Here is a 16,942-nt window from a genome sequence, read left to right as displayed (position 1 = left end):
CTTTAGTTCATCTGTAGAAACCATCTACGAAAGGCAGAGGAGAGGAGCTGCCATCGACAAAATAATACTTAACAGATCAGCTATGTGTGGATTAATATGATAACAGTTTATCCATCAGCTCATACTAATCCTTAAAGTGACCAAGTCCATGCCATACAGTGTCTGAAAACATTGATGGTGAATGGATATTCTTACCAAAAAGTAGCTAGATAAGCAAAAGTAAAATATGTTTGTTAGCAAAACAAAGGAGATTATGTTTATATTTGCACTGGAGAATAAAAATTCCAGCATGTTTATCTTTAACCACATGGTGGCAGTACCAGCTTGTAGTAAAATAATATCTGGTTGGATATCAGGGGGGGACACACATGGCTGTGCATGATTAATATCAGTGATATCAGCATTCATTGTTATAATAAATATTATTATAATAATATTAATGTGGTCAGTGCTCAACAGCAGGGCAGGAACAGGCTGGTCAAGTGAAACAGGGTCCTTTGATTTAGAGCCAAACACAAGTTATTTAAGAAACCTGAGTTCCTGTAAGATTGAAAGTGTGATTAAAATGTGCATTAAAAGTCCTGCTCGCACTTATCTCTGCAAGGATTTAATCTTTTATAAAGCAGGGGTGTGACATGTGAAGGTGGAGGGATGGTAGCAGCGGTGCTCCTGTGCTTCTGAATACTGTACATAAACAATTTGGGAATTGAACCGAAACGGCTGGACTCCTCGGATCCGCCCAGACCTTGACATGGCTGCACCTGCCAAGCGCGATGTCGGCAAAATGCAGAAAATGCAGCGGGGAGAGACCTTCAATGACGTTTTTCCTGGAGAGAAATATATGAGGGGTAGTTAATGCCATAGATGAGCCAGGTAAGGAGGACAGAACGGAGTGTCACTGAACATAAACTGTCGACTATGACAGCAAATTATTGCCACAACATGCCCAGTTTATCATTGTAACGGGATTGTTTTCAGTCAAACAATATTATAAATATGACATATTTGTATTATTTGCATGTCAGGCCAAATATTTTAACCATTGGAGAAACTTTTCAGGCTGCACTGTCTTAACATATTTCATAAATATGCCGGACCTGGTTAAACAGTATTGATTGGATGATTACTGACCAGCTGCAGTTTGTTATGTTTGATAATGGAAGAGTGTATGGGAGGTTGTTCAAAACACTATGATGGCATTGTGGAAATTTCCGCCCATTGTCAATCCTAGGGCGTCAAATACCGACACTTTGTCATGCCCCTCGGCATCTGATATTGAAGCACAAGGCCCTCTGTAGCGTATTTATGAGACACACTGGGCTTCCAACTAACTCTGATGTAAACCCATCCGCGTCATAATTAGACACCATGAGGTCGATGATGTCTATATAATGTGCAGTTTTCCCTCTTAGGAATAGGTGTGTTGGGTGGATGGCTACATAGTTAGATGGCAAAAAGTAACTTCCAACCTCGAGCGTCATGTTTGTAACTGCAACTGTTGTGGTGTTTACTGTAGCCATGACGATGTTTCAAGTGATCATTTTAACCCAAAGCACATTCTTTCCCTAAACCTAACCAAGTGGGTTTTGTGCCTAAACCTAACCGGACCACATAATTTGGTCTGAGCGTGTAATATTGCTGTGGATGGGTGTACATTGCATTTAGTTGAAAGGCTGGTGCGTTGCTACACAGACTTACTATCACCTTTTAAATTGATATGTTGAACTTGATATCAAACAGTTGCTTATTTACAATATTCACTCTCTTTTAGCTCTTTTTCGCACTCTACTGACTCCTGAGGGAAATATCTGGCTCCATAGCTGCTAAATGCTCCGCTATGTTCACCATCTAGTGACTAACTGTGTCTGTTTGCCCTTTGGTGCTGAGCTGATAGTCTACAGTTGGATTTTAGAGCTTTTTCTCTGAAAGTAGCTGCCTGCTGCGGCTGAAAACAATGCCATGAGAGCACTGAGAGTGAACCAAAAGAGTTAAGTTGCAGCCAGACAGCTAAACAATGAGCTGAAACTCACCATAAAGCTCCATGAAGCCGAAGGGAGCTGCAGGTTTAATTCTATGTAGGTTCATGACATAACACATTGTCATTTGTTACATTATTGTTATGAAAAATATAGATTATAGGTGGCTACAGTTTGTGCCTCTCATGTATTAGCATACATTCGGTTCACAGAGGTAACTATTGGTTTCTCTGAAAGATAATTAATCTGTGATGTTTGAAAAACCCAGAAGGTCATTTAAATACACTGCTGTTGTGAGGGTATTTTGAGAATCCCTAAAGACTCTTCCAACCATCTGGATGAAAAAATATTTCACCTGCTGAATCATACGAACGATTTTTAACTCGTTTCCCAAGTTACCCCTCTCTATATTAAAACAAAGATGGCAGCCTGCTGACTACTTGGATTGGAAACACAATTATGGAGTCACAATTCGGGAAACAAGTTAATAATCATTTTTGTCATGCAGTGGACAGAATTTCTTTTTTATCCAGATGGTTAGAAGAGTCTTTGGGGACATACTGTCAGAACAGTGGTAAATGTTTTTAAACAGCCTTGTGTTTTGTTTTGTTTTTTAAAGAGTAACCAATGGTTACCTCTATAACCCAAATGTAGCCTATGCTAATACATGAGATGCACAAACTGCAGCTAGATTAGACATAGACATATTTATATAGATGCCACATTGGCCTTTGAATCATATGTCAACGTCGCCGCCATATTGGACCGGGTAAGACTGGCCTGTAAACAAATACAAGTAAATGGAGAGTAGTATTTTTTCTGGATAAAAAACACTAAAACGTTCACATTTCTCAACTGATTTCAATCAGTCATGTTTATATTCAAGGGTTTATCATCTATATTCATCTATATGGAGTAGAAAGAAACCTTTTACATTATGGTGCTTTTATCCAGAAAACTGCAGCTCACCCATTTACTTGTACTTGTTCACAGCCTGGTCCACTATGGCAGTGAAGTTGACTATCACAGCAACAAGCGAAGCAGTCAATGATGCGTCTACGTATATATAAGATTAGGGTGTAGCTGCTTTAAACCCTTGAAAAAAATATGAGCTTCTCCTCCCCCTCCTGCTTGTGTGGCACTAATCACCCCTCATACACTCGGAGCAGCGTGGTAGGCACAACAAGCTCAGCGGTCGGTCCGTTCACTCCTGCGCTGCCCCCACTGCGGTTCCTCCCCTGGCAGCAGAGGACCACACCGACCTGCCCGGCCCGACAAGGACGGAGAAATGAGCTCGTCCTCCGCCGTTCACATCGCACTAACGTGAGCGAGTGACGGCTCTTCTTCCCGGACACACGCACACAGACACACACACAAACACATACACATACACATACACAGACACAGACAGAGGACCCGCACCGGTCTGCTGTTTACAGATCCTCAGCTCTGTGTCGGACAGTCCCACCCGCAGCCCGGACCATGGCGGAGAGAAGTGGCCGGTTGAGTTTCCCCGGGAGCGGGGCTCTCAACAGACCGGTCCCTATGAACCTGTTTGCAACATGGGAGATAGATGGATCCTCCCCGAACTGCATCCCGAGGTAAGCCTGCAAAGCATGGTATCGCGGTGTCCTTTTAAACTTTAAAGCTGGTGTTTCCAATGCACCAGACGTGCAAGTCAGTGCTGTCATTTGTCAGATTGCTAACGTTACAGCTGCACAGCGGCTTACTGTACCACCAGCTAGCTGTATCATTAAACCAAGAGGATACCCAGGGCCCTGCAGTGGGATAATGCTCATTTAGCCATCTGCATTGTTTTTTTTTATTTAATGTAGAGGTAAATAAAAAGGTTTGTAACCATTTGGTAGCTAAACAACTCATAAGCAAACACCAGCTCCATCCTCAGTGCAGTGTTGAAACAGGCTGTAAAGTAAAGGTGTGTTATTCTGCAGATATAATTTGTGTTAAAATCCTTGAATGCTCATAATCACCCACTCAGCTGTCATGACAGATAACCAGCTTTATGCCAGGTCTTTGTGCCAAGCTGCACCATGGAGACCATTTGGCTCCTGTGACCCCCAGAGACCCAAAGGCTCTGTTCACACTCACCCCCCCCCTCCACTCCCCCCCACCCCCCCCCCCTCCTTCTGCCAAATTAAACATTTTCCGCCCAGGTTAGACTTGTATCCCTGAACTGTTTGCATTATTGTGACAAAACAGCCTCAAATTCGAGATCAATATGTTAGCTTTTTTATTGTGCTTTCAACCATATCACATGGCCTTCATCAGCGGTTGGAGTTTGCTCCGTTGTCATGGTGATGGACCTGGTGGCACAGAAGCTCAGAAGCCTGTAATGATTTCATCCACAGTACGGCTGAAAAGAACGGATATTTTCATTATCGATCCATTTTCTTTTTGGTTCAGTCTTTAAAATGCTCGTCACAGCTCCGCTCAGCTCAAGGTGACATCTTTAAAGTGCTTCTTTTAGCAGAGCAGAATTTCAAAAGATATTAGTTAAAGCGGAGAAAAGCATCAAATCTTCACATCTGAGCAGCTGGAATTAGCAAACAAGTTGCTGATTAACTTTCTGACTAATCAATTATTCAACTAATCGTTCCAGCTCTAATCCATCACACTTTCAGGAGCTATAAATGAAGCATTCTTGACCTTGAAGATAGTTTGACGAAACAATCCTAACTCAAGGTCTCCCCTTACTAGCTTTTTCTTCATCAACTTTTAATTGCGTTGTTTTTCATTATACATGAAATAAAATCACTCACATTTGGAACAAATCTGCCCGTCAGGAAGAGCAACATCAACACCGAGGACGCTCATGAAGAAGAATCAATGCCACATTTATCAGTTAAATCATCACCCACGGTGTAATTACACAGCTCCTGACATCCAATAGTCGAGTTCATTAGTCAGAGCGGCTCCTTTTTATTTCAGTCATTAGCTTCTTTATGATTTATTCTAAATTCGTAATAACATTATAGCCACATGAGGGTTCAACATTCATGTTTTTTTTCATTTGTCAGGCAAGTGAGTCAGAAATCTACTTGCCCAAAGTCAGTTTCTACTTGACCCTGTACAAATTGTTTTATTTATTAGCAGTTATCAAATAACAACAAACACTAAAGTTAATTGTCATGTTTAATCTTTATTTAAGTGAATGAAACAGGACACACAGTGCATATTGGAAATGGTTTGACCCCATCCCTTATCCTTCACTGAGCACTAAACACTTTCAGATAATTGAATCGGCTCTTTAACCTGACGGCAAATACATTTTTTAGACTAATTTCTTCCGCTTCAAGCTTCCTGATTTTCCTTCTTTGATGTTTCTCGTTCTCAGAGTATTAATGGCGGTGAAAAATTACCTGCTCCACTGATTCCTCTATTTGACGGCGCTCACATAATCCTGAGGGATGTTTGTTTTCACGCATCACACTACTAACCTACTCAATTCTTGATTGGCCAACGACGTGTGCCGACATCCTCCGATGCTTGCGAGGGGAAGGGGGGCTCTGCTGTGTGCTAGAGAACAACAGTGATCGAAAAAAATGATTGAAATGTTTTTTATTATTATTATTTTTTGCCACTTGCCGAGTTGCTAGATTTACTAGCCCGATATGGCACTTTACTTGCCCCGGGCAATCAGGCAAGCCTTATTGTTGAACCGTGCACCGTGCACCCGGCAACCCTGTGAAGCAATTTGTAAAAATGTGCTTTCACTCACATACTTGTTGTATGCAAGTCTGCTTGCTTTGAAAAAACAGTTCAAATGGAAAAACGTAAAAGATGAGGGCTGCAACTAAAGATTATTTTTATTATCAATGAATCTGCTTATTATTTTCTCAATAAATCATCCATAAAATGTCATAAAATAGTGAAAATATCCGATTTTAATGTAGCAGAACTCAAGATGGCATCTTAGATTTCCGCTCAAAGATATTCAGTTTACTGTCATATATGACAAACAATGGCAAACTCTCACATTTGTGAAGCTGAAATCAGACAATATTTGGCATTTATGCATTAAACTTGACCAAAACAATTGATCAATTATCAAAATAGTTGCCAAAAAGGTTTTTATGGATTGATTGGATTGAATAGTTGACTTTTAGTTTCAGCTCTATATACGTTTCTCAACTGTCCTGAATGTGGAGTGATGACAACCATCACACTGAATAGCTGCATTAATTATTTTCAGCATGAGACACATATTGCGTTTGCAACAAATCAGACATTCATTTTCAAAATGTCCGATTTGATGTGATTGGATCTGTTCACCCTGTCAATAACAAACAGATGTGAGGGGAAAATCTGATTGTGGCTCCCGGCAGCTGCAGTGTCAACAAAGCCAAAACATAACTGGAAGTGTTCAGCAAAAAAAAAAAAAAAAAAACACAAAACACTTTCAGTTTTTAAGTGTTTTCTGGTGATGTGATCTTATTTTTTTGACATCGTGTTGACTTCTGATAAATATCCTGCACTTTATTCTTATCAGCCGCAAAAGTAAACACGTTTTCACCATGATGTAATGACAGAAATAAGTTTTCAAGAGTTTGTGGTTTCAACTTCACTTGATTAATACCTGCAGTCAGACTTTGGTCAGCAACTGTCAGCCTGCGGAGAAGGAAAAAATCTGTAATTAATGAGAGTTGGTAGAGTATGTGTGTGTTTTTATTTTTTTATTTTTTTTTACTGATGATCCCTCTCCTTAGCCTCTCTTTATCCTCTTTAGTTAATACCTTCAGTGGGTATTACATTGCATGGCTTTTAGCTGAAATAAGACTAATTCATTTCCAGGAATAGCGTAGCGGTGATGTTATTCAGCAGAGTGGACAAGGAGTCAAAAAGGTTCCTGTAACTAAAAAGTCCCAGTTTCAATCCCTCATGACCTTGCATGTCTGTCAGCGACATGCCGCGCTTACAGCGAGCGTGGGTTGTCATGTGAAATTGCTTTACTGTGTGGATCTACTTTGTAAATAACGTGTTAGTCGCTTACACAGTGAGTTGGTGTGAATAGAGGCTCAGTGTAGCGACCTCACTACTTGTGTGAAGTAAACTGTCAATCAAGACTTTTATTTAAAGATCACTGCAAGCTCCCTATTGACCGGCATCTGTCAGAGTTTAGACAGGAGCGACTCAGCGTGTTAACCAGACGTCAAATCAACCGTCTGATTCAGTGGTATCAGACTCACAAGGTGACTGCTGGATATCTTCAGAGGGCATTGTGTTGCTTTGTTTGTACAGCAGAGAACTTCTCTTCTCTTAATATTTTACTTTTTAGCAAAACAGTGAGAGGGAGTCAGCGAAGGATACACGTGATAAGGGGTGAAAACTGTGCACATGTAATTCACTCTGAAATCTGTTTTTTTATCAAGTTTATGATTCACACAGCTTAATGGATATTCAAATGATTTACCCCAAAAGCAGCAGACCCTCTTCAACACATTGATTCCTCACTTTGTAACGAGACATGTTGAAAAAAACAGATGTTAGAAATGATCTTGAGACATATTTTGATATGTCTGAGTGTACTTCATGACAGCGGCAGCCTTGATATGTGCTATGCTGTGCTGTTGAATTAAAGGAATAGTTCAACATTATGGGAAACATGTTTATTTTCTTTATTGCATGAAATATTAAGCTACAGCCAGAAGCTGGGTAGCTTAGCTTAGCATAAAGAATGGAAACAGCTAGCCTGGCTCTGTCCAAAGGTGACAAAATCTGACTGTTAGCATTGCCAATGCTCACAAAGTCACTGCACCCGGCCAAGAAATAGTCCCTGTAAAACTGTAAAACTGTCTTTACACTTCAGCTTTTGTACTCATTAAACAAAAGCTTTTGAGATGCTGATTTTTATCTTGGTACAGAAAAAGGCTAGCTGTTTCCCTTTGCTCCCAGTCTTTATGCTAAGCTAAGCTAACCAGCTGCTGCCTCCAGCGTCATAAATAAATGACAGATACAAGAATGGCACCGTTGTTCTCGTCTCACACTCAGCAAAAAAAAGCAAATAAGCATATTTTTGAGGAGCTGTCAACCACGTCTCACAAACTCAGCCCTCAACAAATGGAGTTTGCTTTTTTATTTTATACAGGGAAATATATTCCCATCCTTGTAGTGATCAGGATTTAGGTTTAGACCTAAATGTAGATGCACTTAGACTGCAACTGGACTGTTTTGTTGCCAAAATGTGAGTTTGTATACAGGATAAACTGTTTTTTGTCTTAATCTGCTCCTGGTATCTGTTTACCTTGCATGTGTTCATCCCTGTTCTAACACTCAGGCAAGCTACTGTACTGTATACATCATAAAGAACCATGTAACATTTTTGATTTGAGCTGGTACACTGTGTTCTTCTCCCAATTTTTTATCACTTTGTCCCATAATTTCTTCACGCCTCCATAAATCCCGCTCGCTGTGGCTCTGAGGTCTCTGAAGCCCAACGCTATTAGGCTGGGAGGCTTATAGAAGTGCTGCCTTGGTGCTGATCTCACGTTTCCCAGAGTCACTTCAGGACACGTGCTGCTCCACGCTGAGATGCTTGATAATCACCTATCATAGGTGAGGAAGGGGCCACATATCTTAGTGGGTGGTTGAATCATAATTACCTGTGGTCTGGACAACTGGATGTTAGATTTAGACGCATGCAACACCAAAGTGCTTTAAAAAAAAATGTTTGCCATACTATAAATGTCATATGTGCTTTTTTATAAGGCAGCACAGAGAGTTTATGAGGCTCTGGTCTATTGCTGCTCATAATGTTCAGTCAGGATATGAAGTACATGAAGGGAACGCTGAGGGTTGTCCTTATTATACTCCTCAGCGGTCTGGTGGAGTATCTGTCTGACATCTTTGTCTGTCTGTCACCTCATCGACCGTGAGAGGCATTTGAATAAGCACCAATTGCGCCTTTTTCATTTCTCAGGGCGTCTGAATGTATTCCAATAATTGCATGCTTATTCCTAAAGATGGACGTGTCCTCTATGAGCCTCCTCAACCTTCTATCCAGCGTGCAAAATCAATCACACTGACGACGTTAACACCTAGCCCCTCTCCTCTTAAGAGCCACGGGCAAGGGGCAGTGTTTCATCTTGGTATTTTTGAAGTGGGCATCATTGGATTTCTGCGCATCAGCCTACAGGCGTGAGGCTAAGTGCTATGAGAGATGGGGCCAATCTCGGAGACAGAGCAGGGATTGAACGGGTCCTCGAATGGCAGCTGGACCCAGTAGGCTGTCATATTTGGGCCTGTTGGAGGCGAGAGTGCTGAGATGTCGCTTTGAGCAGCAGGGAGACACTCGCTCTTTTGTCTCCTGGCTGCCTGGGATGCTCACACTGCGGGAATTTAGAGTAGGATGAATGAGAGGCAGTTAAAGCCTCCCATTGTCTTATGTTCCCCTTGTTGTTCTTGTTGTCTTGTACTCAGTCCCTGTTCTGCACCAATGTTTGGGAGTTTATACAAGACTAACAGTCTACAGCCATGCTAGCAGCTCTGTGAGGCTGTACTTAGTGGTGCTTTGAGCTAAATGCTAAGATGATAACGTTAGCAGGTACTGTTTACCACTATCATCTTAGTTTAGCATGTTAGCATGCTAATTAGCACAAAAACAAAGTACAGCTGAGGTCATTCATTTTGAAGGTGTTTAAGCATAAACCAAAGTATTGAACTACACAAAATTCATGGAAATCCATCCACCATCTGTTTAGACACCTCACTAAAACAAACAAAATGTGGGGCGCCCTGATGGTTTACCAGGTAGGACGTATGCCACATGGCTGCAACGTCCAGGTTCAGTCATAGCCAAGAACCTTTGTTGTCCTCTCTCTCTCCCTGCATTTCCTGCCTACATCTCAAATAAAGGCAAAAAAATTCCCCCCAAAATTCATTAAAATACCCCAAAAAAACAAAAATGGTGACCTCATGGAGGCAAGGGATCACCAAAGTCAACAGGATTCACCCCGCAGGGATTATGAATGCCTGTAAAAAAAAAATTGTTTTTGAGATATTTCAGTCTAGACCAAAGTGGTCGACCGACCGGCCAACATTACTATCCAAAGAGCCACAACCGCTGACTTTTACTCTTGTTTCTTGTCAAGTGAGTCTCCCTGCCATGTTCTTTGAATGTTAGACGGCCTTATGTAAGATTTCCTGCACCCCCAACCATTTAGCTGATGCAGCGTGTCGTGGAGGGCAGACAGGGCAGGACGGGAAAGGACAGTCGCATCCTCACTCCACACACACACACACACACACACACCCTCACACACATTTGAGATGCTTTGTGACTCTGCAGGCTGATCAATTTTGCATCCAGCTGACTTTCCTCATGCCTCAGTACCCAGCGCCATGCCTGACTGCCTGCTTTTTTGTATTCTTCTCCTATTTTCTCACAGACAATATTTGATTTCTAGCAACCCGTGTTGATGATATCTGTTCAGCTCTTGTTTTAATCTGCTGCTCCTCTGCAGGTTGAGATCAGAAGCAAGAAAAAAAAAACTGCTCTATGACAGACTCTGTATGTGCTATGTCCACACAAAAAAACCTGAAATACTGAAACAACCTGACATGCACCATATGGGATTGTTTGCATAGAATTTAGCTGGTGTGCTTGAGCTGCCAGAAAGGACAAGACTATGCCAGTGACTCCAGTCAAAAGTCAAGGCCTGCGTCAGTCTGAAGGATATTAAACAGCTGATAAAGTGTAGACATAAACACCAGATTACACTAAATAGACTGGTTTAACCCAAGTCTGTGGTGTCAGAGGTGTGTACATGTATTCAGTTATATATCAGCTGCCAATAAGAAACAGCACCACAACATAGAAAGCTGTTAATCTTCTTTGAGTGTGTAAAAAGTTGTGAAATTAGCTGAAAAATGAAAGATAGCTTTTGTGCTCGAGGAGTTTAGTACCTGTGGGCTCTGGAGCTAAAACGCTTTTACCGTACATGGAGCTACAGCGCTGATGTTTTATTAGCATACGCTCCCTAAATTAAATTCATGCTAATTGGAAAATGGAACAAGCACATGTGCCACTTGAGATATGGAGTCGAGAATGACATTTCTTTTTCCAGTTCTGCAGCGCGTTCACTTCTTTGGATGAAAATGTCAGCCCCTTCAGAAAACTGAAGAAGTGCTCTGATGCAGCACAGCTAATCCAACCTTGACCGATCCGTATGTCACTGTCAATGTTCAATCCGGAGGCATAACATCCTCTTCAGCAGGTCTTTCAGTCTAAATAGACCTCAGGGTGACGGAGAGCAGACTAAATGGCATCCTGCCGAACCCGATAAATGATAAGAATAGCAGACATCAAGATATCAAGCAGTGAGGTTTCATTCATCAGAAGAATTAGCCCAGTAAATTGTAATTTTCCAGTACCTTCAATTACCTGTTCTCTACCAGTATCAGCAGTGACTAATTCATTTTCAGTATTCGAAAGGTTATTGTTTGGCCCTGAAAATGCAGTAAGCCACAGTTGGAAGAGTTTGTAGAACATTTTTTAATTGTTGTGCTTCTTCAGTTAAAGGGGACATATTATGCACATTTGGTCTATATTTTTAATTTGGGGGATATACTGGAATGTCTTTGCATTATTTACAGTTCAAAAAAGTCCTTATTTACCTTATACTGGCTCTTTATGCAGCCCCTCAGTTCAGCCTCTGAAACAGAAACAGGCCGTTTTAGCTACTGTCTCTTTAAGGCCCCTCCCCCTCCTGATGAGCCCACTCTGTTCTGATTGGTTAGCTGCAGGAAGCTGCCCCTCTGGAGACTTCTGTTGGCTCCAGAGGCTACGTCAACAAACTACAGTAGTAGGATTTCACTTCCTTTTCTCGTTCTTTGCTCGAAATGTCAACTTCTTAAATACATCCGTGCATGCTCGAGACGAAATCTGCTGATGTCAGCTCATCGGCAAGGTAGAAAAAACATCTCAAACGAAGCTCTGGCTTTTGTCTTGTCTACATACGTTAACTTCAAGTTTGGAATTTTGACCATGTTTAACATAGACATCCAACATCATAACAGTGTACAAACAGCAGAAAACCATAAAAAGCATAATATGTCCCCTTTAAAGCTGGACTAGTCAAAGTGTTTGAAAAGTTCCCTTCAGTTCTACAGAGTGTTTTAGCTTCTTTCAGTTCATTGTTTTGGTTTTGTTTTGGTTCAGTCTCACTGCTCCCATCTGAGACGTTTCTAGCAGCGGCAAGCAGATGTTTTCTTATCAGTAAAAAAGCTCTGATAAACACACCAACCACCAGTTTCACAGCACCAGAAGCTAGACAGACAAAGTTAGCAGTAAGGTGGAGCCTGATATTTCCCTCAGGAGATGGTGGAGGTCAAATCGGAGCTTAAAGGACATAAGACAAGACTCCAAATGAAAACTAATGATGTTCCCTGTCTGCTGGTTTTGAAAATAGGGGATTTTTTGTAATTTCACCATATGAACTTTATGAAGTGACAATATGTCAGTGTTGTGTTTACAGTTTGTTCAGCTTCTCCCAAGAGGCCAAAAAAGTAATTAATGTGGTTTTAGAGCTGAATGTTTGGATAAAAAATAACAACTCAAGGAAAAATGCCAAACATTTGCTGGTTTGAGGTCGTGTGAGGATTTGCTTAATTTAGTTTGATATTAACTTCAATATCTTTGGGTTTTGGACTGTTGGTTGGACAAAATACTTATTACAAAGAGAGGAGGAGGACGGCAGTAAATCAAGTAAATGATTGATTGAATAATCAAAGAAATCATTGACAAATGAACCAATATTGAAAGAAATTTACAGTTGTAGCCATAAAAACATGTTTGGTTAATTTTCAAATGCATCTCATGGTCTTCATCAGCAAACTGATTTTATCAGTTAGCATGCAGTCGGATCAGACGACTGTGAGCTATGATTGAAAGCACCAGAAAAATAAAATTATTTTGTCAAACTACTGTTACCAGCGTCAAGAATGAACGTTTTTCGCTCAATCAGTTTGCTATAATAATGTTTTTACTCACTTTGTTACACCAACTGACATAACAGAAGATAACGTCCACCTCATCTGTTAACCTAAATCCACAAAGCTCGTTTCTGTCTCAATTGTGCTAATGGATAAATTCCATTTCCAAGTACATCATCATGTAAAACTGTGTTTTCTGTGATTGTTTGCTGCAGAGATGACCTTATTTCCTAATGTAGCTCAAATTATTAAAATAGCTCCCTGATTATGAGCATCCTGGGGCCTGTTTATTTTGTCCCATGTTCCAGCACTTTCAGGGGTAATGCAGAAAATGAGGTTAAGGAGTGCCCTGTTAGCCACATGGTTACAGTGCATACCACGTAACCGCCACATCCTTGTTTGACTCCGGCTTGGGACCCTTGTTGCATGCTTTACTCCTTTCTCTCTCCCTTTGTTTCCTGTCTGCTTCTACACTATCTGCTCTCCATTAAAGGCAAAAAAATGCCCAAATACATATCTTTTAAAAAAAGAAAATGAGGTTAACGGGCTGAAAAGGCAGAGAGATGTGTCAAAACTTTGTGCCAGATGTAGATGAGATTATATCGAAGCTGCTCACTAACAGTTGAGGCTTAGTGTAGTCAAAAGGAAATGTGACATTTCTAGAGCTCTGTGTACTGGCTGCCTCGTCCCTCTTTGAATCATCTGTCTCTGAATAAAATGTTCCAAGGTGTTTTTGTAGTCCAGTGACACATTTAAGGGAAATATTGATGAGCTTCCGAGACCTTTTTCTCTATTCACTTTAAACTCTTTTCATGGACAAGAGTCGCTTTGGTTAATATTGTTATTTTCCATCAGCAATAGGTAGGAAAATGTTAGGAAAATTAATCAATTTCACGTTGATTCTGTCATTCATTGCTATAAATGGCCTCTTTAATGTTATTGTCACACCGATTCACAGAAAATTAATAACAAGGATCGGAAGACTCCACTTTCTGGCTGAAATTCAATTTTCCGGCTCGGTAGTGATATAACTGCTATGTTATCAGCCTCAATTGAGTGTAGTAATTCTGACATTTTTTAAAATTTACATTTTGCACTCAAGGCATTTCAATGGCTTTATTATTCATCGTGACTTAGTGTGCCTCCTTTTGATTTATTTGCTGACATCTTGATTTGTTCCTCCGTTCTCAGATTGATTATTTTGGCCTGTGGGAATATGAATTCCTTCACTGTGTGGAGTCATTGTTTCTCTGCGCAGACATATTGCCAGTGTTTTTCATTTTTGTCCAAACACCGACTTTCAGGGAAATCCTTGTAAGTCATTAGTCACCGATTGCCATAGCAACAATGTTTGTATTACTTTGCACTTTGGCAGTCATGATGGTAAAAGCATCCGGTTGCTTTGACCTGTATAGCTCATGTTGTGCACATTTATAGGAGTGTGTTTTCACTTTTGTTGCAGATTTGATATTTCAGTCACAACTTAGATGACTGTTTCATAAAAAAAATCACATATCTATCTTCCGTGACAATTTGATCCTCATCAATCTCATTTAATTTTTGTACAATCTCCCATGAATGCACCTTTTCACTCTTGTAGTTTGGTTAATTGCAGGAAGGCCCTGCAGGCTGGATTGCAGGCTTGCCTCTTGCAGCAGGCGGTGTGAGAAAAGGGAGTTACTATTTCAGTTCTCTCCTCACTAAGGCTTAAACAACTTTTTTCTGAATTCAGAGCATGCAGGAGAAATGTAGGTCAGGTTCCTTTTTGAAAAACTTGCGGCCAGGAGGAGAGCTTAGAAGGTTTAACATATTGTAGTAATTAGAAAAGCTGCTGTGCCACGTCTGGCATCTCACTCTTGGGTGGTTGAGTCATATGACCTCTTCCATGTTTCCACCAGACTCCTCCCTGATGTATTGGCTGGACAGATGGACACAGAGAAAATCCTGAGGCTGGCATTGGCAACTAAAACCTTTCATCTCTACCCCTGGACGACTGTAGAAATGAGCATTCATTATTGCTGCCAGTCAGAAATAAGCATCGCTTTACAAGCTTGTAAACATAACCTTTCTGGTCTCTCAGATGCTGAGCAAGCCACAGCAGCGCGGTCCAGCTAATCTGCTGTAGCAGACATCAACTGAAGTTGTAGAGATTTGAATGATGAAAAGCAGTGACTCAAATGAAACACAGAGGATAGACCTTACATTCATTCAAGTCTGGTAACTGTTTATAATTCCCTAAGAGCTCAGTTTATACAAATCTATCCTAGAAAGGAGGGATGTTTTGTGTCTGACCTGTTGGTAAAATAGAGCTTCACTGTCTCTTTAATCCATATTTGTTTTAGCAGACAGTGGATATTACAAGCTTCGGTTACAGCTTAGAGAATAGACAGGCTTGTGCTTTGAAATAGGTTACCATGTGATGTGTGACCCTGTAAAAGAAATATTGTGTTCCAACAACGGCAGCCACAGAGAGCTGCAGCTGTAAAACTGGTCAAAAACTCGGACCTGGTGGTCCAGAAATGGTACGGTGGTTAACACTCATGCCTGCGGTATCAAATGGATCAAGTCAATTTCCCACAAATTACTCTCCTCTTCACTGCCTAAGTTAAGAAGATTTTAAAGGAATACTCCAATGGAAACCTATCAGTTTGCAACTGTAGTTAGCTTGAAGTCACAACAATGGATACCAAAAGTTAGTCCGTTTGACCAGTGGTGTGGCGTGACATTCCCAGTAGGTGGGGCTATGGCCCTAGGTAGCGCTGTGTATTTCAGCCAGCTGCTGGTGGCTAGCGGCTAGGCTAGCAGTTTCTAAAAGTTTTAAAAAGTATCTTTTGGTGGCCACTTAGCAACTACTTTCACTTTACAGTTATCACCAATCCATGTCCTTTTTGCCTGCCTTCAGGGGGTTAATGTTATCTAAAAAGGAAGCAGCAATTAAGCAGAAAATTGCACAATCTGGCAACATTTCCTGGACGGAAAATTTTCCACCCCAGATCCAGTTATTTTTGGCGTACGGTGTCAACCAATCAGGGGTCACCAGGAAAAGCCAAACTTATTACTCACATACCGCTGTTGGGCGGAGAAGAGTACGTTCTTCGGCACATAGCTAGAGATTGTAGGCAGCGCGTTTTCATTAGTCATCGCACATTTCTGTAATTATGTATGATTTATGTGAGAGTAACAACTGCAATTTATGCACACACACAACAAAACAATAACAAAAACAATTTTTCGTTAAAATATGTATTTTACAATAGGAATTGCAGGACTGGCGGTGCCCCAGCACCTTTAATGGACCGTATGCCCCTGAGTTTAATGGCGAAAAAATCCAATCAAAATCACAATTAAAGCTTCTCTATGTATTAAGTATAATATTCATATTTTTGCCAAAATATGGCTGAATACAACCCTCAATTGTTACTAATGCAGTTAGCTTGTAACCTGCTAGCATGGCTAGTGACAAACAGAAACTGTGTAAATCACGGTATAAAGTTTTCAAACCAGTTCTATACATACAAATACCTACATATGTTCCAAAATATATGCATATATAAAATGGCTCAATGCACAGCTTCTCAATGTCACTTTATCACACTCATCTACATTAGCTTTCTGTTGTTCACAAACAACAACTGTAATCAGCTAACCATGCTAGCGAAAAATTGGAAATCTGTGTATTTATTATATTTGGCTGAAAGTCTTTTGAATATTGAGCATTATTCGGATTAGTAGGAAGAGTTGAGATTAGTAGGATTATGCTATATTGGTTTTTAAAAGTTGCTGGACATCTAGGATAGATTATAAACTGACATTGCTGGACGTTTTTGCCACAAAACCGCCATTGAAATCCATGTGTGTCTGAATACAAGCTAACGAGCTAGCCACTTAGCCAAAAATGTCTCGTTTTCCATGCATTTTGTCACAGAGGATCATTGCACCTTTACATACTATATTTTATCATTTTAACAGATTATAATCTGGTGTGGTAAAGACATTAAAATGGTATTATGTTGAAT

At 40.6% G+C, this 16,942-nt stretch overlaps 1 protein-coding gene across 3 annotated transcripts in view; it reads left to right on the top strand.

Annotated features, from left to right (window-relative positions):
- The first annotated feature begins 3,147 nt into the window (after window positions 1-3,147).
- pacs2 (phosphofurin acidic cluster sorting protein 2) overlaps window positions 3,148-16,942 on the top strand; it is a 67,329-nt gene continuing 53,534 nt past the window's right edge. For 2 of the 3 annotated variants that reach the window (XM_067614417.1, XM_067614416.1), the window contains exon 1: window positions 3,148-3,577. In XM_067614417.1, coding sequence (XP_067470518.1) covers window positions 3,459-3,577 — 119 coding nt within the window. In that variant the 5' untranslated portion in view covers window positions 3,148-3,458. The remainder of the gene's footprint in view (window positions 3,578-16,942) is intronic. The other variant, XM_067614418.1, reaches the window with a different exon arrangement.

Source organism: Thunnus thynnus, chromosome 16 (assembly GCF_963924715.1).
Source record: "Thunnus thynnus chromosome 16, fThuThy2.1, whole genome shotgun sequence".
Classification (NCBI taxonomy): domain Eukaryota; kingdom Metazoa; phylum Chordata; class Actinopteri; order Scombriformes; family Scombridae; genus Thunnus; species Thunnus thynnus.
Note: the sequence above shows the minus strand (reverse complement) of the source record. Positions and strands in the feature narration are given on the sequence as shown.